The sequence below is a fragment of the Symphodus melops genome (genome assembly GCF_947650265.1).
Source record: "Symphodus melops genome assembly, chromosome: 5".
Taxonomy (NCBI): domain Eukaryota; kingdom Metazoa; phylum Chordata; class Actinopteri; order Labriformes; family Labridae; genus Symphodus; species Symphodus melops.
The window spans coordinates 23,986,201-24,011,930 of NC_136695.1; the positions used below are offsets into that span (position 1 = coordinate 23,986,201).

General features: G+C 41.1%; 2 protein-coding genes across 3 annotated transcripts; both read right to left on the minus strand.

Moving 5' to 3' along the window:
* Positions 1-104: 104 nt before the first annotated feature.
* Positions 105-3,244, minus strand: rab42b (RAB42, member RAS oncogene family). Of its 2 annotated transcripts, none has more exons than XM_079344679.1 (3): positions 2,843-3,244; positions 2,385-2,607; positions 105-1,489 (listed from the first exon to the last, which is right to left on the minus strand). In XM_079344679.1, exons 2-3 carry the CDS (start codon positions 2,600-2,602, stop codon positions 1,042-1,044), a joined length of 666 nt encoding a protein of 221 aa, XP_079200805.1. In that variant the 5' UTR covers positions 2,603-2,607; positions 2,843-3,244; the 3' UTR covers positions 105-1,041. The 2 variants fall into 2 exon arrangements, with proteins under 2 accessions (XP_079200805.1, XP_079200804.1); XM_079344678.1 differs by having other exon boundaries at positions 2,815-3,244.
* A 960-nt stretch (positions 3,245-4,204) lies between these two features.
* On the minus strand, positions 4,205-15,394 carry ctps1b (CTP synthase 1b). The gene is made up of 18 exons (XM_079344763.1): positions 15,208-15,394; positions 14,037-14,217; positions 13,121-13,291; positions 12,832-12,932; positions 12,277-12,393; positions 11,465-11,548; positions 11,174-11,254; positions 10,759-10,910; positions 10,174-10,306; positions 9,873-9,961; positions 9,150-9,244; positions 7,758-7,820; positions 7,599-7,642; positions 7,412-7,508; positions 7,260-7,315; positions 6,964-7,060; positions 6,689-6,833; positions 4,205-5,330 (listed from the first exon to the last, which is right to left on the minus strand). Exons 2-18 carry the CDS (start codon positions 14,200-14,202, stop codon positions 5,246-5,248), a joined length of 1,776 nt encoding a protein of 591 aa, XP_079200889.1. The 5' UTR covers positions 14,203-14,217; positions 15,208-15,394; the 3' UTR covers positions 4,205-5,245.
* Positions 15,395-25,730: the final 10,336 nt, after the last annotated feature.

Genomic DNA, 25,730 nt, shown 5'->3' on the forward strand with positions numbered 1-25,730 from the left:
AGGCCTAGTATGATGTCAACCAGGGGACCCCACACTTGAACTTCTACCAAGCTTTGACAGAAACAAACAAGCACTGTCCTCTGGTAAACTGAAACAAGGAAATAAACCAATGACCTTGATGAGTAATGACTGGAGTCTGGAGATAAGTTCTGAGCCGTTTATGGCTGTTTGGAGAAAAATAGCATTAACACATTTTCTTCTGAGCCACAAGTTCACAACAAATTATTCACTGACAGGTTTTAGGGGTCCAAAACTCTGTATCACAGGATTTAATTTATACAATTCTAGCAAATTTAAAAAAAGAGAAGAAAAGAAAAGATGAATATGAAGTTTCCCCCTGTCTAAACCAAGACCTGTAATGATGGACATTAGTTAATTCATTAGTACAAACAAGTTTTGCCAAGAATCCAACACACAATCCTCAACCTCTCTGTCGACTTTTTCAAAGTTGAATAAATACAAAAGCACTGTTTTTGCAATAAAAAAATGTTTAAATCCAAAGCTTAGGTGCTTGTGAGGCAAAATGAAGACATACTTTCAAGCTAACATTAGCACGCTAACTGTGACAATGTAACAGGCCATATTAACCTGGCACTCCATTGTTATTCAGAGCAGCAGGATACAAACACACTAGGTGCAGCTGTTTAACAACTATTGAAAATAACAGCTTTGGCTTAATGATAAGGTGAACTGCTGAGTCAATAAATCTGACTGTAAATGTGTGAAGACATTTATACAAAAAAAATCTCCTGCTGGGGGTCTAATTACCCATCCATCTCATAGATTTTTAGTTTAAAAGGTGTTTTACTTTGTATCAATGTGATAGATCACATAATTTCGAAAAACATCAGTATGTTTTTTTTTCTTCTCCTGAAGTCAAAACTTAAAACCTTACAACCAAGGTGCAAACATGCATTTCAAATCTTCACTGTTTCACAAGGTTGAGTTATTACAGTCATAATCCACAATTAATCCAGTTTCCTGTGGGCAGGTTTCAGGAACAAGAGTCCACATTTCTAAGCACCAGTAGTCGAGAGTTTATTAACAGCATTTCTTGGTGTTCCTGGGTGGCGTGTCAGCCTGTGCCAGGTTGGCTCTCTGTGCCTGCAGAGACTGTGGAGTGGCACACTTGACTCCATCCCAACCCTCTAGCATTTCTACCTCTCCGCTCATCAGACCCTGGTAGACCCGCCGCGTGAGCAGCTCGAAGGCCTCCTTCACATTTTGGCCTGTCTTTGCAGAAACCTCAGCATAGGGTACCCCAAGCTGTTTGGCCAGTTTCTCAGCCTCTTCCCGACTCACCACCCTCTCCCCCTCAGCATCCATGTCACTCTTTTGGCCCACCAGGATGAAGAGAACCTTATAAGGCTGCACTCGCTCACACACCTCAGCATGCCACTCCTTCACATGGTCGAAGGAGGCTCTGTTGGTCATGTCGAACACCAGCAGACCTCCGACTGAGTTGCGGTAATAAGAACGGGTCACCGACCTGGGGAAATAACAGAAACACAATGAAGAAAGAAAAAGGGTTTTGCAAAGTTCAGACTTTGCTTCCAACTTATTTCCCCTTCCAGTGAGTAAATACTCAGCTGATTGTATGCACTGTTTGAGTGGAGCTTTTTAAGATAAGCAGATTGACATGGAGTCTGTGTCTTTGTTAGAAACTTGATAGCAACTATGCCTTTTCTCACCCTAATCATGAAGCTGCCAGGAGCTACGTAGTTACCCCATGAGTAACTGAATGCTTAAACTAAAGGTAAGGCTTACTAAAAGGCCCTCCCAGCTGCCGCCTGGTAATAAGTTCCTTCTTCATTTAAACACGTCTGCATGAAAATAACCTGATTTGGCTGAGCTTTCAGCTGACTCAAGTGGGACTGGCTGGCTACAGATACCGCGGAGAGAGGCGGTACACAAAGAAGCACCGTTTGCAATTTGTTGCGCTTCATTCAACTGGAGAAATGAAATAATGAATTTAGGGACAGAATGAAGCATGTTAAAGCCTTGTTGTTTTCATCAAAGTTGCTGAGCGGGAAGAAAAAAAATGCCTTTTCACAGATCTGTCTTCTCCACTTTAAGCATTGAATCTCTTTACTTATTACACACTGATCTTATGAGGGAGGATTGGCAGTGTTAGCTTAAGCAAACAGTGATGAACAGCTCTGGTATGAATAGAATGAAGAGTGGTTGCGTATTTGGATCATATATCTACTTGCATGTGATTCTCTTTTAATAGTTTTCTTTGATATATAAGGGTCTAAAATAGTGCAAAGAATCACAGACTTAAACAATCTGCAGCGAGAGAGTTGTTGAACTATGACTGCCATCAATACAGAAGACAGTAGGCTCGTCCCCTAAGTGAAAAGAAACGGTGAATTCATGCTGACCTGAACCTCTCCTGTCCAGCTGTGTCCCAGAACTGCAGCTTGACTCGCACGCCAGGTTCTACCTCCAGGAAGTGAACGTAGAAGTCCACACCCACTGTCTGGTTGATGGACTCAAGGAACAAGTTTTCAGTGAAACGCTTCAGCAGAGACGATTTCCCCACCGTGGAGTCCCCCAGCATGATGATCCTGAACTGGTACTGCCACAAAGTCAGGTCCATTGTTGCTGAAATTTGAAAGGGGAAAAGGCATGAAGAGAAAAAGACAGCTTGTTGGGATAAAGAAGTATGTGGAAGCAATTGAAGGAGACGGGAAAAGTAAGCTTATTAGATGTTTGAGTTTGAAATGGGTTGCAAGCAAGGTTAATGAGGAATAGAGCCGCCTCGATTGTACTTTAAGAGTTAGAAAATAAGGGGGAGGAAGGAAAACAAACCTGTAAAAGCCTAAGAAGTCCAAACCACCTCCCAGCCACTTGGTTTCCTATCTTTAATGCTCCAAATGTTGAGAAAGCACAACAGCCACTCCTTATGAATCTCACAATCAGCAGAGAAGTCTTTGTCTGAAGTCATCCCCAAACTCTTAAGCCATAGATATCCACAGCTCAAGTGTCTTTGTCACGTTCCGATGATGGTTTAGCCATGGTGTAGGGCAGGTATGTAAAGAGAGCTGCACCAAAAAGTAGATCCAAGTATCACAGCAGTTCTTGTGAGAGTTCAAATGCTACTGTAAGCATGGGCAGGAGTGTGTGTATGTGTGTGTGTGTGTGTGTGTGTGTGTGCAGGGGTGTGGACTTTCTAAAGTTTGCCTGTTGATACTTGACTAAAGGTGGGGCAAGAGCATAAGGACGTAGGGAGGGCTGTGGAGGAAAGGGAGGGCCAGCTGCTGGTGGGCAGGATATGAGCAAGTAGTGGTTATAAAAAGAAACATTCGCAGTTTCCTGCTGTCTCCAACTTAACACGACATGTCATCATTAACAGCCCAAGAAAGTAAGGGCAGCTGTTTGCTGGCGCAATTTGCAGCAGTTCACATCACTTTATGATCCTCTCCCTACAGCCTAAAAAGAGGAAGTTGATAACAATACAGCAGCCATGGGAAACGCTTGGAAAGGCTCAGGATATTGAAGTCATTTTCAAAGATAGGTTTGTAAGAAATGGTTGAAGACTGTTTATATAAATGAAGCCTGAGTGGCAATTCTAGGGATTAACTAAGATACCACTTACAAAAGGCAACTTTAAACATCAGTTCAACAAATTGTGTTCAGACTGTTACAAGTTTGTTGACATAATTCCAGTAAAACCACAGCAGCTGCCGTCTCAAATTGGAGGTTGAAATGAAAGGTTCAGTGTTTAGGGGGCTTAATGCTGTCCTATATAACAAATATAACAAAGAGTAGGCTTCTTTACCTGCTTCTGTAAAGTGTCTTGAGATAACTTTTATTATGAACTGGCACTATAGGAAAAAGGAGGTAGTTAAACGCACATCACATATAGGTACAGGGGAGTGCAAAATCAGCCGACTGTAGAAGATAGGCCCGCATACTTACTCAAATGATGAATTAAAACTTTGCATGGCATTTGAGGAAGTGCGTGAGCCTACACAGACGGACTGTGTTTTGAGGCTGTAGACTTTTAGGGGTTTCGTTGCACAGACACCACATGGTGGACGGGTTTGTTTGCTGTGCCTCCAACACCAAACGAAAGTCAAATCATGGCATCAGTGAATACAAAGCTTTCCATTGTGGGACATGAGAGTTTGATGTTGTGTCCTTCTTAACTCTTTGGAATGATTGTCGTCAACACTCGAACAAAGGACAGTTTATCAAGCACAATAAAAATAGATTTATTCAGAAGGAGAAAACACATGCCTTACATCTGCACTTCATAAATATAAAAATATGCCGTGGTTTTCTTTTTCACATGTGGGCCAAAACACAAGCATGAACGCTAGGAGTGTGTACTGAACACCACTCCATTATGACAAGATAACAAGTGATAATGTAACTGAGACGCTTGATGCTTATCATTCAAGCTTATAAGCTTATCACTTTTCATCAGGTTCTTGTTTCACTTGAGGACATCATTCTTCATCGGCCACTCTTCATCTCTGAGTGACTACTGTTGTATCAAGTGAAACTGAAATGACGCAGGCTCATCAGATGACTGTGCGTCCCCATGATCCGAGTCATTGAAGGTTCAAACAGTGATTGTTGATGTCAGGAGGTCCCTAACATCAAAGCCATACAACCCTCAACTGATGAGCTATGAAAAAAAAAGTCTTTAGAGTGCAAATTCAAATATTACAGCTTCAGTGCAAAAATGCAATAAGTCTATGGCCGATACTTTAAAAAACATGTTTTTTTTCCATCCTGAAAAATTGATATACACCAAAAGTACAGCTGTAGTGATGACTGTCGTGACCCTGTATGTGTGTTCATTTAAATATGTTAAACACATTAAAACAAGTCTTTAAGAGCTGACATGTCTAAGAAGTATCATGAATGTGTCTAACTGTGACTGCACAGACCCTAACTCAATAAAACTGATGTAACTGTTGCTTTAAATCTTTAAAGGACATATTCTTCCACATCTTTTCGTACAATTTAAAATAATCACAGTCACCCCCCTTTTTCTCCAAATGAGTGTCCTGTGAAGCTCCAGATAGTTGACAGAAAAAAAACATCCCTTTACCTTGACATCTCATTGCATACTTAACTAAATAATCCTCCTCTTGCACCAAGCAGAGTTGAAAAACAAGGTGATAAAAATGTTGTGTTTAGGGCCAATCAGGGTTTTTTTTTGTTTTTCTACCAGAGCCGCGCATTTCTCTGCATGAATGACACAAACACAACAGCAGCCACATGCGCTTTAGTCTGAGGACACAGACGGGAACTTGAGCTCGGGGAAGTCTGCTTCTGGAGAGCTGCTGCCGCTGCGGTCGCTGTAAGTGTCCCTGCAATGAAAGATGAATTCATAAAAGGTCTATTACATGCCGTGATGCCTGACAGGGAGAGCTTTATTGTGATTGAAGGTGCATTGATGACAAAGTGTCCCAGTAAACTGCAGCTGTAATACCCACGGTGGGTTTGATGGAATTACATTGCATAATAATATACGAGGGATGATTATGACACTGAATAAAAAATATGCTCGTAAATGTTTGTTGATGTCGACAAGTCAGCTAAGTTTGACTTCATTGGCGATGCATAGAAAATACTTTATACACAACAAAAAACAACTTCATTTATTCATCTGCATGCTGAATCTAACCCGAGTATTCAAGTGATTAACTCGTTGAAATATATTCCAAGTGTTTGAAAATTGGACTTGAAGCCACTCCCGGCTTAAGAACTTTGAAATTCAGTTAAAGAGAAATATCAGGCTTTGAAATATTATCTGGATGTACCGTTTCATTTATCACAGAGAAGAAGAAGAAGAAGAAGAAGAAGAAGAAGAAGAAGAAGAAGAAGAAGAAGAATTTTAAGCTTCAGCAGGCAACCTCATTTTCTTTTTGCTTGAAATAACACTTCTGATGATGTCACTGATTGAAATAAAGCCTGATGCCTGTTCTTTCCCTGCGTCTTTGGATTGAGTTTAAAAATAAGACTTCTTCAGGCTAGATCCATAAAACGATCAGTGTTAGCTTGCACGCAACCTGTACAAACTCTGACCTCTCGCTCTCTCTCTCTCTCTGTCTATGAAGGACACAGCCTTTTTAGCACGCTTCGACGCTCAGGCTGAACTGAAAGGAGACGCCTGCTTTACCCGTTTGCATCGTAAGCCTTTTGTTTCTAAGTGTTGTCGCTTTTAGCTTAGCTTGCTTAGTTCAAAATAAGCAAGCCTCAGTGATTTAGAAAGCTTTCTTTAAACTATCTTAATTAATGTTTGGTCTGTAAGAATGTGCTGTTTGCATATCATTGTGATGTCAGATTTTGCACACGACATGTCAAAATGGTGCGTAATGAATCTTGGGATAGCTCCGGGTGGTACTTGCATCGTTTGAAGGAGTCTTCTCTCTCATGTGGGACAGAGAGCATAAAGGAACACACCTGTTTCTACTTCTAAAGCCTTCTGGAATGTCTGTTGATCAGCTGTCATTGTGCCTGTCTTCTGAGTCTAACACAAACAGCCAGTCAAACAGACAGTTTGCAACGATTAGTGAGCATCTTTGGGTAGCAGGGGCTTAGCAGAGTGTGTATAAGCATGCTCATGCTGCTTACTGCTTCTTTAACTTTCGTCATACTGAACCTACGAACATTTAGACTTACAGCACACGTCACTGTAACATCACAGCAGTGTGGCCGAGCTTACCGCGGAGAGAGGCGGCAGCCCTTGGTCAGGTAGCTCTGGAGTTTTCCTGCAGCCGCCAGCAGCAGACCAAAGTACGGAGGAGAGGGTTTGATGGGCCTCGAGGTGAACTCGGGATGGTACTGCACCCCGACAAAGTAACAATGATCTGAAACAACAAAGATACAGACGCGCTGACCTCCACCACAGGTAGCATGTTACAGACAACAACCCTGTCTAAGTAACAGTTAAAGCAGAGAGTTTATTTCCAGCGTGTCGTCGTCGTTAGCGACACTCACCCTCCAGCTCAATGACCTCCATTCTCTCTCCTTCCACATCCTGGCCGACGAAATGAAAGCCCTTTTTTTCAAAGTGGTGCTTGAGCTCAGGGTTCACCTGAAATGAGCGAAGGTACAAACAGGTACGCACAAAAGGTCATTGAGAAATTAATAACTGAGGTTATTTCACTCTATTCCTACAGAAGGTGTGAACAATTAATTGAAGGTGAACTTCAGTCCCTGTAAAGTGCACAGGCACTTGGATTATTTTCGTCTTCACGGAGAAAAAGCTTCGATAACTTGTTTTGGTCTCTAACCTCAAACCTGTGTCTGTGCCTCTCGTCAACAAACTCCACATCTCCATACAGCTTTCCTACAAAAATCACAGATGCAAAGACATTGAAAATATCATGTGTGTTAAAAAAGAAAAAAAAAAAAGTCAACCATGAATTTGAGCATGGACACATACTCAGTACACTGGTGTTGGATTTAAAAAGGGTCCGCCTCTTCCCCAGCCTCATAGTCCCGCCCATCTGCCCTGGGTTGTGCTCGGGCATGTCAATCACCTGTCAAGATCACACGGGATGTTAAAAGCCTTCTGTTGGAGGCTGTGCAGATAGAACGTGAGATGAGCGCGACACAAAGAGATAACCCACCACTGGGTGTTTGGAGTCCGGATTAAATTCTGTGGAGTTGGCGTCTGTGGAAGATAAGACCGAGAACTGATCAAAGCTCAAATCAAGGTCTGCGGTTCTTTCACCGTCGAATTAGAAAGCGTATGAATCAAATGTGTCACAACGGTGTCCTCGGCTCACCTTCCCATCCAAGAACATTGCGGGCAAACTCGCACACTGCCAGCTGCATGCCCAAACACACCCCTGCACAAAACAAGAGCAGCAGGATTTTTGTGTGAGGAGAGCTATTGTAAGGATTCCTAAATATAAAGAGACAGAACAGGATTCCCACTGAGCAAAACATAAGCCTACTGTGTGTGCATGTCATTCTGCTAACACAGTAGTGCCTTTAACACCTCTTTACCTCTCTCGTCATTTTACAGCTCTGAGCGTTTCCAGTGGTTGCAGTTCAGCAGGTTTTTTTTTTTTTTTTTGTCTGACCTACAAAAGGATTCTATAATGTCAAAGTGATGACAAATCTTAACAAAAGCTTTTAGGGTTACGTGCACAAACGACACAGAACTGGTTGCACCAGTGCTCGTACTTCAGGACTTAATGGATATCACGGGCCTGTGAAAATGCTATAACGTGATTACAGTTTATTTTGTCAGACTTGAAAAGTACAAAGTTCTTTTAACATCCCTTCCTTGAGTTCTGCCTTGTTTGCTGGCTCTGGTTTTGGTTCTGGACATTAGTCTTTCTTTTCACGCTGCTTTGACTTTGTGTCTTTTGATTTGCAGGAAAACAAATGTCACTTTCTCTCTCTCACTGCAGCACCTTTTCTTGAAAAGGTTTCTCTGTATTTTTGCCGAATTCAACTTGCCCTCCAAAAACCCTCCAGGGTTGTATCACAGAGGCTTCATGCATCATAGTGCTGCATGATGGGTATTGAACGTGGACAACCTTAAGCGCTCTACACTGAACCTTCGATCTCTCTAAATGTGTCAAAGTGCAGTGATCAAACACGTATGCATACATTTTTTTAAATTAATATTAACCACTGTGATTCAACGCTGTTAGACAGCAGAACACAGAAACGTTCAAGCTGCAGAATCATTTTTTAGAGACTGAGGTCCCTTTCACATATGAAGTCCAGTGACCTCGGCTTCGTGCTTCACTGCACTCGTTTGGTTGGTATCGCGCTCTCACCCACGCCGATCCAAACTCTGATGCGCCTAAAAGCAAATCGAGCCCTCTGTTTTCAAACGGACCAGAGTTCAGTTCTTTAGTCTGCACCAGAGTTCGTTTGAGCGTTCACGCCAGCCCAATTATCTGACAACGTTCACCCGAGTTGGACTCAAACAGACCAAACAGCTCAAGAGTGAATGCACCCGTAGACTATTCATCATTACATGCAGCTGTCGAGCCGTGCGCCTAAATACTATGAATGAATGCATTATCTTTAGTTTAAGAAAACAAACTACACGTTTTCATTGGGTTTGAAGGAGCCTGGCACACGACACATCTTACGATATGACATCCTGGAGGAGAATTGAGGAAAAAGTCAACGAGCTGCTTGTGAATCTCTCTCACCCAGGAACGGCTTGTTCTGTTTTCTCGCCCAGTTGATGGCCAAAATTTTCCCTTCGGTCCCTCTCACACCAAACCCTCCTGGTACCAACACACCACTGTGGAGGGAAGCAATGGAGACAACATCAGAGCAAACATTACACATCTTTAAAGCCCGTATGTGAACATGTTAATGATCATAGTATAACAGACAGTAAGAGAGCTGGACTTTTTTGAAGGATGCAGAGCAGAGATGATTGAGATACGACATTCACTTGCTGTTAACTTTGGGGATAAAAAGGCTTTATCACCCGAGGCACAGATATATCATATGGATAATTATCTTTGTTATGCTTTATCCACTGCAGAAACTTTGTGTTAATATGTGATAAGAAATAATTGCTAGTAATCTGATTAGAATCAGAAACGGCTTCAGGACTCTTCAACTTAATAATACAACATTTCTGCAATAAAAACTTTAAGAGCACATTGTGGATGTAAAACAAACATGGGAGATGTTATCAAACATTGTGATCTTTAATGGAGCAAAGAAAAAAAAACCCCTCTTCTCTGATGATGTTATGAAGCAGCATGAGCCGATGTGTGCGACGGCACTCTGCTGCCACCAAGTGGCCTGAAGTGATAACTCAGACTCCCCGGAGAGTTAAAAGTAAAACTTTGTTGTCTTTTTTCCAACATGGCCTGAGCTCACCTGGCACTTGTTTTGTCCCAGGTTTGTCAACTCACTGTGAACTGCAGAGCTTCTGCCAGGCCTCGTGATATTTCACTGGCTCGTCTTGCAGAGTGGTGGTCTCCAGCTCTGCAGAGTCTATGTACTGCAGAAACAACAAACAAGCATCGTTTGGAGGGAAATCGGTCAACATCACACACCACAGGATAAACAGTCTAAAAAAGGCCATATGTTAGCCGCTATGCCAGTTTTAAAACGTGGAACTCACAACAATCGACACATAAACAACAAAGAAAGAGACGTCAATCCACAAAGATGAGGAGGAAAGAAAAAAAAGCTGTTGAGATGTTTCCATACCTTGACCTTTAGTTTGTGGTTGATGGCGAGGGCCGAGTGCTCGAGGGCCTTGATCACTGAAGCGTACGAGTCAGATAATTTCGTGTACTTCCCCACGAGAGCGATGGAAACACTCTCTAGAAGACGGTCAGATCTGAGAGGAGGGGGAGAGGATTGACTGTTACTGACAAGGCCGATCACTGAATCACAACATGGCATGAAGAAAGAGACGGACGATTATTTGGTTTTCAGGCATGTTGTTACAGACTATATGCTCGACAGCTGTGAGGTGAAGGATGTTTCCTTTGATCTGAGAGCAACATGTCACACTGAGCGATATTAAAGCAGAATAAAAACATCTTTTTCATCAGTTTAGGACTAGGCTCTAAATGTGTGGTGTGCCTGTTGTACTTATCTTGACTCTTGATATTAATATGTATACGCATGTGTGTGTCTTAGTTTTTTTTAACTCTTCTCTCTACTTACAGTTTGACTTGTCGTTATTGTTTATTTTCACTTTATCTGAAGCCTTGTGTTTGGAACATGCTACGTAAAAAATCGACTTGGGGGTTCGACCTGTCTTTGGGAAAAGTTTAAAGGCTCCACCTGTCAGACATCTCCTTCCACTTTGTGAGCATTTTTCGGGGTCTCATCTCGACGGGCAGGTGCAACCGCTGACAAAAGTAACTGACGAGGCCCTGGTCCTCCAGCAGCAGAGGCACTCTGTACACTGAAGACACGTCATGGACACAGATGACCTGGAAACAACAAGACGACATGTTTGAGCGGCGTCAGGGAGGAGGGCCGACAAAGTGCCGCTCAACCAACCTCATGACGATTCGATCCATAACTATCAAACAGGATGGAATAGAGGGAAGTAGTTACCAACCTGCTTCTAGGGACTACACACCACAAGACATCTGCAGATGTACGTGTTGACCTTATGAACTGCATTACACATTACGCAACACATGCAAGACTGTGTGTTGTAGGACAGATAATAGCAACCACAGTACTTCACCTGTGTGGGCTCCACGTGACAGAACATGGAGATCTTCTCTTTTACAGCTGTTTCCAGAGGCGTGGAACAACGGCACATAATCTGACAAAACAAATGACTGTATTGATTTTATCCTGACCAACGGCGAGACAAGGGAGAAGCGTTTTTCCAAACTGAACATGACGTGAATTATGATTGGTTACACAGTAGAGGCCTTGGCCTTCCCCCCCCCCCCCCCTTTTTTTTTTTTTTTTTTTTAAATCATTCGGGTGCATTAGAGAGTGACAAAGACATGGCTATTATTTCACTCACCAAATCTGGAGACAAGCCCAGCCCCCTGAGCTCTCTGACACTGTTCTGGGTCGGTTTGGTTTTCTGCTCTCCTGTGGCGCTGGGCTGAAGACATGAAGGACAAATTAGCTTGAAACTGAAGCTAAAGTGTGCATTAGTAAACCTGTGGAGATTCCTGTAAAACACCACTTTAAAAGGACCAATGATGCAACACCCACACCTACTGTTTAAAGTGGGCACTGCAGTCCAAATTCAAACCATCACAACGCTGTCTCCCCTCGAAGTCAAAGTGCACACAGCACAGGTTGCCATGTCGCGGACAGAGAAGCTTCCCTGTCTAAACAGCTCTGCGTCTTCAAACATTTCTGCATTCTAACCTCTCGCCCCAAGTGTCTCTGATCAATCTTAGTTTGACCACGTTCCTGGTCGTAGAGCTTATTAGAAAAATGCCACAGCTTTTGATGTCAGGTAGAATTAATCATATCTGAAGCAGCACGCTGAAAGCCAATCAAACCAAGGGTCGAAAGGACAGTTTAGGCGACCTGCCTCCTTCTCCGGTCAAAACAAATACAGACCATTCTGCAGCAGAACAATCTGAGAAAGGAGGATATCCTGTCTGCTGTGAGACGCCAGCACTTCTACACAGCCTCTTCCTTAATGTGTGATGATACAGTGAGGTCATTTAGTGATTTCAAACAGTAAATATATAATATGTTGGCCCTTCAACTTAAATCAAACTAGCCTCCATCAATTTAATTGAATGTGTGTTTCAATTGAAGATTCATAAAAAAAGTGCAGATGTATTAATCCTGCAGATTTTCCAGCGTGCATACCTGTGGTACCAGGCTGACGTGGATGTTGCAGAAGTTCTCCCTCTTCACTTTGAACTGGAACTGTCTGAAGGCCTCGATGAAGGGCATACTCTCAATGTCCCCCACTGTTCCTCCCAGCTGTTGACAAGAAACATCAGCTTATATCACAGAGCTGCACGCATCTACACACACACACACGCACACGCACGTGCACACACACACGTCGGTTGTCAGCAGGCTCTTACACAACTCTGACACCGCCTTCAAAAGTAAATGTCATGCTGTACGGAGCTGGAGGACTATCAGAGCAGGAATTGATGTTTGCCAGAGGAGAAGAGCTGCTGGAGGCCCGGCAGGCAGAGGAAGTTTGTTAGGATAGCTTTTAACAACAAGAGTGACGTTAAGCATCGTGCTGCTTGGGGACAAATTACAATATTTTCTCTTTTCTCAGCTTGACTTCACTGAACACCAAATTACTGTATTTCTTCTTCAACATTCTACAATGACAGTTTTCCTCACAAAAAAAACTGCCTTTAGTAAACTACATAGCACAAACAGCACTTTCTGTCCTCTTACCTCTATGACACAAACTTGCGGCTCCACACCGTCGTCATCTACTGAGATCCTGGCCTGCTTCATCACCCACTCCTGAATGGCATCTGTGATGTGGGGTACCACTGTAAAAGGGTTCGAAAACAAAAATGCATGACATCAACCAAGCTACGATTATGATTAGAGATATTTGAAATACAAGTCAGGTTAGCACATTATCTCTTCTATGAATGTAGACTGAAAAATAAACATTTTGCTTTGAGGCATGCATTTGCACAAAACTCTACATTTAGTAGAAGAAGCCCAGGCTCACCCTGCACAGTCTTGCCCAGGTAGTCTCCCCTCCTCTCCTTGTTGATGACTGACTGGTAGATCTTTCCAGTGGTGATGTTGTTGTCCTTGATAAGGCGGATGTCCAAGAAACGCTCATAGTTCCCCAAATCTAGATCAACCTCCCCTCCGTCATCCAGAACAAAAACTTCACCTGTAAAAGAGACATTCAATGTGCTGTGACAACAGATCCAAGCTGGTAAAAAAAAAATCAGAGGCCTGATAAGTTAACCACAAAGGTCTATGGTGTGGAAACTGCTAGCCTCATGCTACCTTAGCGAGAGTTGGCCCGTTTCATTTCAGCTTCTGGCGCCGTCCGAGGTGGCGGCCTGCTGCAGCAGCTCCCGTCGTTACTGTACATGTTGTCTAATCATTGTAGTCAATAGTTTCTGCTGCCAACTGTCTGTTCTCAATATTGCACTTATCATATTACATGTATCACTTACTTTTGCTCTTGTATTAATACAGCTTACGACTGTTATTGTTGTTTTTTGCACATGTTCATCGACTCCTGCAAAGTATGTTCACATTCAGTTAAAGATGACTTACACATTTTGTAGATAATGTCTCACTTTTTTAGCCAGTTGGAATGTTTAAGTTAAAACCTGGTGTATTTATTATTGTTATTCTTGCTCTTACATTGTGTACATTATTAGTGCTCTTCCACTTTATATTGTTTTGTTTCTAATACTGTGTGTTTGATGTCCTGCTGCTGTAACGCCACAATTTCCCAGCTTGGGATCAATAAATCCATCCATCCATCTATTGAGCACTAAGCCACTTACTGCCAGGTCACATCTTGTCAGATTTTACCTGCCAGTCTCAACCAGACCATCACATAAAAAAGCAGTGTGGATACATCATTGAAAATAAGAAGCAACCTTAATGAATGAACTCACCATGTTCATAAGGTGAGAAGGTTCCAGCATCGATATTGATGTATGGGTCTATTTTGATGGCCGTCACATGAAGGCCGCAGGACTTGAGGATTGTTCCCACGCTGCTTGCAATGATGCCTTTGCCAATACCAGATATGACACCGCCAGTAACCAGAATATACTTCATCGTGGCATGTGGAGACTATACACAACAGACAAGACAACATGTCAATCATTTCATAACAGTGAATAAAATACTTAGAACCACACCGGTTTAGGGTGTGTGCATATGACTCAACCTGCTATAACACAACGAGATCCAAATCTGATGTAATACAGACGTTTTGTGTTGAGTGAACAAGATTTACAAAGAACAACAATAATAATACTTTAAATCTAAATCTGCCTAAGTAAAGGTTGTTTCATTAATTTATTATAAACACACTTTATGTCATGTGTTTTAGTCTACAATATAATCACATACTTAAACCTTAATCCCAATATACATGTGCTGTCTGACATTACACACCAACATTTAAAATATCACCATAAAAAAAAGAAATATACTGATAGGGGGAGGAGTTACATTGACAAGTATAGGCGGGGCTGTAACGTGACCTGTTTGTTTACATTGTATAATATCTACATCCATGTCATCCGGACATTAATAGGAACAGCTGAAAGAGAAGCTACAAACAACAAAACTCCAAACATTAATTAAAGAGCCTAAAATAAACGTAAAAAATGTGATCAAGTCTGACCATCACAGCAGGTTGAACATTGTATTCAATCCCATGATATGGCGGGAAATATCAGCAACATATTAAACGGGAATATAAAGGAACTTCAAGGTTTAATAAACTCAGTCAAACAAGTTTGGTTGTTTGTTGTAAGTAGCTTACTTTTGTAAAACAGCGTTTGATACGTTGTCAAACTTATGTTCAATGAGAGGCTCTTTGGCTATCTGAGAGTTAGCAAAAAAGGTCCACAAATTGCCAGCAGACATACTCTGACACAACAAGGTCTGTAAAGTTGTATCTGTATTAAGGTCTTTGAAAATGACAGCTCACTGACAGCTGTTAAAGTTAGCTATCCACCTGGCCAGGTTTGACACAACAATAATGACTAACATATTTTTAGCGTTGACATTGTAATTGCACACGATGGGTTTTTTTTCCCAAAACACACTTACCAAGCTTTAGCAGCTGAGAGGAAAACGCTGTCGTAAAAGTCGAATAATCTCCTGAAGTTGTTGTCAATTTAATAACTCCAACTTCTGTTTACGAAGCATTAGACCCCACGTTTCCGCTGCAGTAGAAGCACGTGTACGTCTGTCTGACAGAGGGCGCGCGCGCTCCCCTCACTGATACAGCTCGTCTCCTTCCGTTTCGATGCTGCTGGAGTGACTCTAAGCCCTCTTCTTTGACTGTCAGGCAGACTGTGGCCCGCCGCCTCAACAAAACCCACCAATCAGACGGGTGAATTCAGTGTAACTCACGTCATGAGAGACTAAACTTTGGGCGTAAAAGTACAATATCCTATTTTTCACCTTCACTTCATGACGTCACTTGTCTAAAAGCGAATGAAATGTTTCAAGGTCAATGCAAAAAGAAGTTATCAAATTAAGGTGGACATTTATTTACATTGTTCAGCCTTTTTGAAATACCGATCATAATGTATTGCGAATTCAATCATACTTTGAGTTGAAACGTTTTCTAAGCTGTTTTTCTTTTGGTACATTAGTTAAGATTGCATCATACAAAAATGATTCAGGTTTGTATTTTAAATGATACAAATGTATCATTGTTATTCTATAATGTTTGTTATTCTATAGTTCTGTCAGCTGCTTTGCCTTTTTTTTTTCAAACTGTAGTCTCACCACCAGATGGCACCTGAGTTCAGTGTTTTTTATAAAGCATCTTTCCAGGCAGAATAGATTTTTTTTAATGGTTTGATTATGTTATTCACGATGAATGTTTCCAGTTAGTTGATGAGAAAAATAATGTATCAGCTACAGCAATTAAGACATTCATACCACTGGTTTCCGAATAGATTCTGCTTTTTTAGGCGAGGAACATTAAAATAGAGCACTGGTCCCTCTAAGCACCATTTATACATTTACACTCTCTGTGAGATATTAAAGTTTTCCTTCAAACTGACGAGCTGCTCCAGTTTTTTGCTGTGGGTAATGAGAGTGGTGATTCTAATTCATTTCTGTCCATGATCTTGATCTAATTAAAGACCTCATCCCTGCCACCTCATTTTCATAAGCTGTTCCCTTCAATTACATCTGACAAGTGAGCAGGGACACACATTAACCTCCTGCATGAAGAGGAACCGTGCTTCACTTATCTTTCTGCAATGACAAAATAAGAGGGAGACCAATTCAAAGGTAATTCCACTTCCCTTGAAACACATTTTTTGAAAACGCATCTGTGGATGGCAGATCAACGAATAATCTCTCAAATAAGGGTCCTGTTCTCTGGTACAGATGATAAGCTACTGTCTTGAAATGTCAGTTTGTTTTATATGTTGTGCTATTACGTGTGATTATAAATGGCCAAAGTGACAAGTCATCTTTGTTAATTAATAGTTAGTGACATGAAATATTGTAATATGCTGTCACAAAGAAAAGACGTCAGCCAGTCAGAAGAGACTGCAAATTGAAAGAAATTTTGCTTAAAACAGCTTAGGCTATACGTCTTTGAAAGAAGGGGAAATAGACCTGACGCTGTAGGCTACGACCACCTAAATCACCTTGAAGCTCATACAAAATTAATTGGCTCCGATACGGTTACAATGAATGTAACATCCTCAATTGAACTTGTGACTTGTGATGCTGTGTTCTTTTCTTTTCAATAGTCCCAATTCAGCCCACTATGCTATAACCTGAAAATCACTTCACCAAACAACTGTTGGATGAGATGTTGATGATATACTATACGTATACTCCCAAAAACAAATTTGGTATCCAAGAACAAAAAAACACGACTTACAGGTTAATATTTAAATTTACTTAACTTCTTGGCTTTTGGTTCCATCTACATCCTTACAGGTCCAGTGTGTAAGACTTATTGTCTCTAAACTGTTTCCTAATCATGTAATATTTTTTATGATATGTGCTGCTGCCCTCTTGGTCAGATAACCCTTGTGAAAGAGATTTTGATCTCAATTGGGTTAATTACCTTTAAATAAAAAAGATTTAAAAAAGACGATTAATTAATTAATTGAAAACACTTTTCAATTTACATAGCTAAATAATTTCATTAGTTGTCGCTTAAATTAAAATAATTTGAAGAATAGTTCGGATGTGTTTGCTTCATTTACTCTCATGTTTGCACCTGTTTGCTGGGTAATGGTATGCATGACTGTGTGTTGCTTATTTTTAAATTTACATTGTGCCACCTCATTTAGTGTGCGCACAATAGAATGATCTTAAATGGTCCAAGTTAAATCTAAATGCAAATCCAATATCTACAGGTTAAGAGAAAGAGGATAGACAACACATACCAAATTATAATATCAGTTAGTGTTGGCAGCATTTCCTCACTCCACCCTGAGATGTTAGATAGCTCTGGGGTCAGATGTCATGAGCTGCCTCACTCTCCCAAATCTCTCGTGGGCTGGGGAGGTCCAACTCCCTCCTCAAACAGACACGCAAAGAAACAGTAGCCTGCATCCCCCCACACTCCATCCAGATTATTAATGAATGGGAGCGCTGCCTCTCTCTCCGTCCTCTCTTGTAGTTTTGGAATGTGCAAGAAAGATCGATTTAAGACGGGAACACAGATGGCTCTTAAGGCACAATGCAGTACACAAGCACTCGGAGGAAAAAGGAGCTCTTGGGCAATTAGTGTCATTATGGCTGCTCATGTGCTTGGTGGGCTGGGTAAACAGTGGCTGTGGCGGCAAATGGTTAAGCATGTGGGTAGCGTGGATAATGATGATCAGAGCAGTGCTGCAGCGTAGCAAAAGCACATACTTAAACTATTTTCAGAGCAAAATTGTTATGCACTCTCATAGTAAATCATGGGGCAAAGTAGGCTACATGAGGTGATGCCCGCTGGATAAGTTAATGTCAACATTGTAAATCAATGCACTTTATCAAGTAATCAAATAATCATTTTGTCTTTAAAACTTTTAGAAAATGTTTTTTTCTTCAAATGTTTTGACCAACAGTCTGAAACATAAACGTGTTCATTTGGAAAAAAAACTCTGGTGATGTAGAAACTACAGACAGGAGATTTCCTTTTTTTTCCAACTCTCTTTATTGGTTTACACAGAGTACAAGAACACATACAGTTGGCATAAGAGTTGACACTATTCTGTGGCCATCTTTTGTAACCCCATTCCTGCCTTCTCCTGCCCCACCTGATAAATCCGATTCCCACCCGTCCCAGTTAAGTCACATCAATGATTGATTGGTTAGCAAAACTGTTGTCATACATTTTTGTCAATTCAATTACTGAAATAGTTGAGAATAACCGTCAAATACTTCAGCTCTCTACCATGATGCAATACTTAATGACGTGTGAACCAAGTCTTACATGACATTAGAAATCATTCAGTTCGGCGTAGTTCTTAGGGGACACCCACCCCCACCCACCCCACACGTAGACGAGGCACACTCACATGCACACACACAAACGCATTCCCTGAAAGCTTCTGTGACATACATGTGACAACAAGGTCAGGTTCAGTTGTAAACATGAGTGAGACAATAGCTTCACTGAGAAATCCAGCTCATGGACCTCTGGGGGAAACCCACATTGAGTTTGTTGTTGTTGTTGTTGTTGTTTTAAACCTAGTTAATACTCTTATGCTCTGTGTGTAGGTGTGTGTGTGTGTGTGTGTGTGTGTGTGTGTGTGTGCCTTTGTGGCAGTGAGACACCTCTCTTGTCATTGCCTCAGCCACAAGTTATTGGGAAAACAAACGTCAGTTGGAGGGCGTTGTCTGTTTGGTGTCTGCGCTGAGAGTTAGTGCTTCCTCCCGCTACACTGGGCAAACCTAATTTGATTTTGAGCACCAGTGAGGAGAGGGTGGAGGTTTCTTGGCTAACGTGGTACCAGGGTTGAGAACATAGAGATGAGATGGGTTGACGTGAAAATGGACTGATTCTGTGGGAGAGACATTCAGTCAGAGTGAAAGAGAGACTCTTTCCATGGGGGATGAGATGCTGGATCGGAGCCTGGTATGCCACTGCACTGTCATCTGTGAGCTGCCTTTGTCCACGTATGGAGGCCAGAATATCCCATGATCCTCGGCTGTTATCCTGACCCAACTCCTAGCATGTGGCCTCCTGCTCTCTCATGCGTTTTTCATCTCTCTCACTCTGCTTGCCTCCTCCCCACTTCTCCCCCACTTTTTCAATTCCCTCTCTATCATCTTTTCAGCCCCTCTACCCTGTAAGCCCCACACTCCTGTTCCCCATTTTACTCCTCTTTTCTAAAGTCTTGCTCTTCTTCCTAGCTATAGCACAGCTTAGGAGCTGGGCCTCTGCCACCGCCATGAAAACAGATGAGAGTGTTTTGTTTTGTTTTTTCCGCCCCACCGCCTCAGACCCCCCCCCCTCCAGGAGATGTCTACTCAGAAGGAGAAGGGGAAATGAGAAGGATTGATTAATTTAGACCACAGACCTCCCCCTTAAGGAGGACATGCCTGTTCAATCAGAGAGTAGGAAGATCACGGGAGCTCATTCATCAAGCCATGTATCCCATTTAAAAAAAAGTGTGTAATGTGAAAACAAGCCTGGGTACTTAGGGTTGTGGCCTCTGACCGGAGCTGCTTTTATATTTTCTGTGAAGAGATTTTTTGATAGTGGAATGGTGACAAGATAGATATGTCAATGTCAGGCTTAACATATGTTGTTTTTATAATGAAAACAGAGCTCCATATCCAGTTTGAATACAAAGCACATTGAAATGTTCCAATAAGCAGGCAGCCATTAAAAATGATTTTCCACACAGCTACAATAAAGGAAATCATTTGTTATGCTTCGTATATGCATTTAACATACTACTCGCCTTTTCCTATCCTTCATTTATCTTATTCAGAGTTGCTTAAAATAATTGCATTGACGTTCACAACAGCTCGGACATCAAGTACTCCGTCTGATAGCATTCTAAAGATAGGAACAAGATACACACTGATGCCTTGTGACCACGCGCATTAGCACTTCCACACCACATGTCATTCTCAAGTCAGATGTTAGACCGGGGTGAACAAGCAGTCCTTTTATCACAAACTCTGTTATTCGATTATTTCAACCTCTTCATGCATTGAAAAGGCAGTTCAGTTTGTATACGGCAAGTAGATTTAGCAACATCCTTTCCATGTAAGAGGAGGAGGGACTGGGTGCTGATACTTCAGATGCCCCGGAAAGTAAAAAAAAAAAAAAAAACTTCCTTAGATGGCCTTGGTATATACATTCAGTATATCTTTGAGTCATTATGGGATGTTGGCTCACGTCAACTTATGTTATACTGTATGTTTAGGGAAACATTCCAAAATGATCAGAGCACTTTCTCTTCTGGCAAAAGAATAATTTGGAAAAATAGAAGGATAAACTTTTTCTTTGAAGAGACAAGATCTTTTTTATGTCAAGCTGAATCAAGAGTTTTTTTTTCATCGTGAAGCTGGGGGAATTACGCAGGCTTTTAATATACTTGCATACTATCGCCTCATAAAGGTTGCTGAAAAGAGATCTCTTTTGTTTAGCTTTTTAATGTCGCCACCCATTTTTGAGGGAACTGTCAGGATCTGTATTTATAAATACTCAACAATGTTTTCAAGCTGGTTTATAGATTTGTTGTGTGTAAGTTTGGGTTTAGAATGTACACATAATGGGTTTTTAGTCGCTTATTCTCCTGTTACCTTATGAGAGGACTATACCAAAATGGCCAGTTTAAAATAAATAAATAAATAAATAAGTAAATTGTTTAAAAATAAACATGACTCAAACGTTTCATATCAGAAATGATCTTCTCATCCATTATTTATGTCGATAAAGATACCCTATGAGGTGATCGTGATCCCATTTATACCATGATGACATAAATAATTCAGAAAATGCACGTTTTCATGTTTTGCAATCATCTAATTTTCCGTATGGCCCCTAAGGATTTGAAAATTACAAATTCTTCAACATGTAACTGTAACTGAATGTAACTGAATGTAATGGGATTGTTTTCCTCAGCCAGAAAAACAGAAAAAGTTAGAGATACATCTTCGCAACAGAACATATTTCAAGCCCAGTGCAGCGCTCAGAGCTCTTCAGCCCAACTGTGAATTAGAAAGTTTACTAGTTATGGCAATTTCCCCAGATTAACATTAACAACAGATCCATAAACAAATAATGGCCAATCAAGGCAAATCAGAATGACGTGTTCATCCCAAAAAAAAAAAGATAGGCCTACATAAATCTTTAATTCCATAATTCTCCAATGTGGTCAAATTTTCAATTTCAATTAGTTTCAAATTAGTATTGATTATCTTAGAGTCAGTTTGCTTTGCTTTAATGTTCTCCACACTTCAAAGTGCTCTACAACTGGCAGTGTTTCGTTCCACACATAAGCTGTGCTGCCAACTGGAACTTGTCGTCAGTCAAATGGCTGTCTCTATTCATGTCTGATACCTCATGTACGCACCAGCATATTATGGGCACAAATGAGCTACAGTTTGATACAATGGAGTGTTCTATTTTGGTTGCCTTATCAATAGAGGACTGTCTCTCTCAGTGCATCAGCCCCCCTCTTCATCTGTGAGAAGTCTCCATGAAGGAGCACACAGACAATGGAGGACTTGATTGTAGGACATATCACTTTGGATCACATGTATGGAAGTATGCAGCAACATGACCCATCCAGAACCAATGTGGTTTTGCCCTTGTGGATGGCGAACTGTTTGGTAACAAGCCAGGGTTTAGTGCTGAGCTGTTACGGAGACTTAAGGTTCATAAAGGTCCACCATGAGACTGCTTTTCAAAGACTTTCACGGGTCATTCCCAGGAAAAGACTGAATGAAACAAGGCAGAGAGTTTTTAAATGTCATTTTCTTGAGTCATATGAGACAAAGCTATTCACCAACATTTTGTGTCCGTCTCTTGCTTATCATTCAGTAAATGCACATGCAGTCAGAACAAGTCAATTTGTTGTGTTAGTCTGACTAAAACATGACTGTTTAAGTCCATGTAAACATGTTATTCTAGCTGAAATGCTACCAAGTTGAATTTCTGGAAGTCAGACAAACAAATGTGCACAATGTGGTTGGGTATCGCAAATAACCCTGGATCAGACCCAAACTGGCCAAGAAAACTGTGGTAGTATTTTTGAATGGTCATGCAGCCTGCCCTCATTTTCCTGAGACAGGAAAGTTCTTTATTTCTTGTCTCCGATGAATGATGATGTTAGTTCCTCATGTTTTCGACCCACTGAAGATACAAAACCTATTACAAATCAGTGGGCAGGATCTCACTGTCAGAATCTAAAAGCAATGTCTGCTATCTTGTGAGGAAGCTATGCTAACAGGCTCTGTGGAGAAAGCTGAGAAGAAAAAAAGTATGTTTCACCTTTAAACTGATATGGATCAAGGGGATATTAAAGGTCTTGTGCTCGAATCGGATGTTGGTTGGTATCTCTATGAGCCACTAGGGACGAGCAGTTGAGGCTGACGGAGGAACAGCAGGCGGCTGCTGCCGACAGGCTTGTCTTGTGTCTCATGTTTATGTTTCAACGGGTGAAGTATCTCTTTAAGTCCCACCTCTTACAAGTCAAGTCAAGTCAACTTTATTTATATACTGTAGCACAACAGCCAAGGCGAACCAAAGTGCTTACAGGCAGATAGCTAATTATAATTTGGTGGTGCTATAGGTGAAGAAGATGTTTATATATGCACATCATGTAGGTGCATATTAATTTATAATTGACTGCAAGAAAAAAGAAGTTAAGCCTGTAGACTTAGTCAACGCTTCAAAAGGTTTATTAAATTATACAGTTTTGACTCACTGGTCTGCCTCAGTTGATCTCACTAGATGACTTGTGGAAACTTTGTGATTCAGTAAACTTTTTGTGGCATTGAGTGAGTGTACAGGCTTACTTTCTTTTCCTTGCAACTAAATGTGGCTTATCTGATTTTGAGAGGGCGCCAGACTTTATATTTAAAGACTGCACGTAATTTACTGCTATATCATCAGCGCAGAATGTACTCACTACCTGTTCAGAATATTTTAATCTTATGTATGCTGGGCTACTCCATCCTCCTGTGACTCTGAACAGGATAAACAAGATCCTAACTGCACACACTCCCTACTTATCTCATGGTCAATATTTATCAAGGAGCCCACACTGCTCATTCTGAAGCGGGGGTTAAATTTGCAAAGAAACAATCCACTTAAGACTGTTGATTCTGAAGCACCATGGTAGCTCAGCAGGTGCTTGTCGTGTTTGAATCTGACTCATGACATACCTCCCTCTCCTGCTGCTTTTCCCCTCTATCTTTATTCCAGACAATGAAGTGAAGCATGGCTTCCATAAAAATAATCATTAAGTAGAGATTATCTCCCTCTCTACTCTCTTTCAATTTCCCTGCTTCTCTGATCGAGTATGGAATGCACCAATGCAGTCACCCCCACTGAGAATAACACTCATGTTGGGTAATTTTGTCTTACATAAGGGAGAGTATTGCACACAACAAGACATGTAAAAACAACATCAGGCAAGGCCAGAGGGATAGAATGCAATCCTCAGCTATTTGTAATGGAGAACAGGGGAGGGGGGGGAGGACTGGAAGATGGATGTGATTTCACATTAATTGTGTGGGTTCACAGGAGTGTGTGTGTGTGTGTGTGCATCCACATGGGGTGGGAGGTGTTAGAGGAATTTCTGAGAGCTATGCTGATTTTACAGGCACAGCAGGGATTGTGTGTAAGTGTGTGTGTGCACATGCAAGTCAGCGAGGATGCATGTATGAGTAAGTGTCCATGTGTGTATAATGGGACAAGATTTTGTTATTGTGTGTGTGTGTGTGTGTGTTTGAGTTTAAATTAGTTTGTACTTCTGCCTCTTTGTGTGTGTGTGTGTGTGTGTGTGTGTGTGTGTGTGTGTGTGTGTGTTTAGTGGGCCTCCACACTTGGCTGGGGGTTGCGAGTGGAATCTTCTGAGTGTGATGTTAAATTTGCAGAGTCTGTAGAGCCAGAAACAGGGTGGTGAATCGTCCACAAGCCAGTTGCTGTGTAACAATGTTTGTGTTGCTGCAGACAAAAACAAGCCATACAGCTAGGTAAACTGGCTTTCGCTCATTTATTGCCCTCAATTATTTTCTTTCTTTAAGACATCTAGATTTAATCCCACAACTCTGCAACAGATGTTAACCTCCTTATTTTGTTTCATGACCAACAACTTGAATGGCAACTTACACTTCTACCCTGTGAGGTATGTTAGATCACATCCTGACTAATATGTGTTAACTATAGTAATCAACAGTAATGTCGGTGTTTTTGTCATTCTTCATTTTAATAGAGTAGTGATGTTTCATTCCTTGCACTTTCCTTACATTTTCTCTGCCTCTACAACAAGTGGTTTAGGTGCCAAAAATCTCTATTTTCAGATTTGATATAGCTTTAAATAAGCACACTAAACTCTGCTGGTAGAAGTAAACAGTTTACAAAATGTTTATGGGGCTGCATGAGGTTAAGATGCGATCACTTGTCCTGTTACATTCCTAGCATCCATTACAAATACATCTGAGCGTACAAACATGTGACGTCGAAAATGCCAGCATGCCTAACAGGAAATGTTGGAATGTGACTGTGTACATTTAGCCAAGTACAGCCATTGAGTACTAGTGAAACACTTTGGAGTGTTTTCTTTGTATGTCACTTTACACTTCTGTTCTTTTTGTTATGGAGTTAGTTATTGAACTTTAAATGTTATTTTACAACACTTGACAAAACAATTAGCCCCTTAATGGACTGACAGAATTTTTAATTGAAAATGTTTTCGTTTTTTTTAAATTCTTAAGTTGCTTTTTTTTCCCCTTACGCCCATATTTTCTCTTTCTTCTTTACCTTCTGTTATCTCTATTCCAGTGGTTCTCAACTTGTCTACCCTCAGGATACCACATCAACGCCTCAATGAGAAGTTGTGACCCAAACTTTATTTCTATTTTCAACCATTCAGATGTGTGTGTTGTGCAGTTGGGACCTCTGACAGTACAAAACAAAACTTTTAAAAAGTGCTTCACAGACTTTTTTGACACCTATACGTAAACCTAACACACAAAGTGGGTTTAAACACCTCTTTGACCCACCCTTTTAAACATATTTAGTTTCCTTGTTTGATGTTTGTCTTTCTTCTTCTGACAAACAATACATGTTGAATGGAAAGCCAAAGCCAGCTTTCTCAAGTTCATATCTCTGTAAGTCCATCTTAAACATTTGAATTATAAGACAAAGGCACGCTAGCTAACCAAACCCACTGCAGTGGTTGTAACCATGTAAGGTTCCTACAGCTTACTCAGTTTAGGCGTGGCCTTGGAAGACAGCTGTAACTCATCACAATGTAAATCAAAACATCAACCATCTGTGGTAAGCAAGGCACTTCAAAAGTTCCCCAACTTGTAGCATTATTGTGAGAGTAGAAAGTGTACATGATTTCACATCTATGTTCTGGGTTCAAAGATGTGCAACAATTAGCTGAGGACTGTTTCACACAATCATA

Coding starts and splice junctions, on each gene's coding strand:
- rab42b (XM_079344679.1), bottom strand. CDS start 2,602: ATGGACCTGACTTTGTGGCAGTACCAGTTCAGGATCATCATGCTGGGG. Junction 1,490..2,384: donor GCTGGACAGGAGAGGTTCAG/GTCAGCATGAAT, acceptor TTATTTCCCCAG/GTCGGTGACCCGTTCTTATT.
- ctps1b (XM_079344763.1), bottom strand. CDS start 14,202: ATGAAGTATATTCTGGTTACTGGCGGTGTCATATCTGGTATTGGCAAA. Junction 12,394..12,831: donor CGCAAGTTTGTGTCATAGAG/GTAAGAGGACAG, acceptor TCTTGTCAACAG/CTGGGAGGAACAGTGGGGGA. Junction 11,255..11,464: donor TGGGCTTGTCTCCAGATTTG/GTGAGTGAAATA, acceptor TTGTTTTGTCAG/ATTATGTGCCGTTGTTCCAC.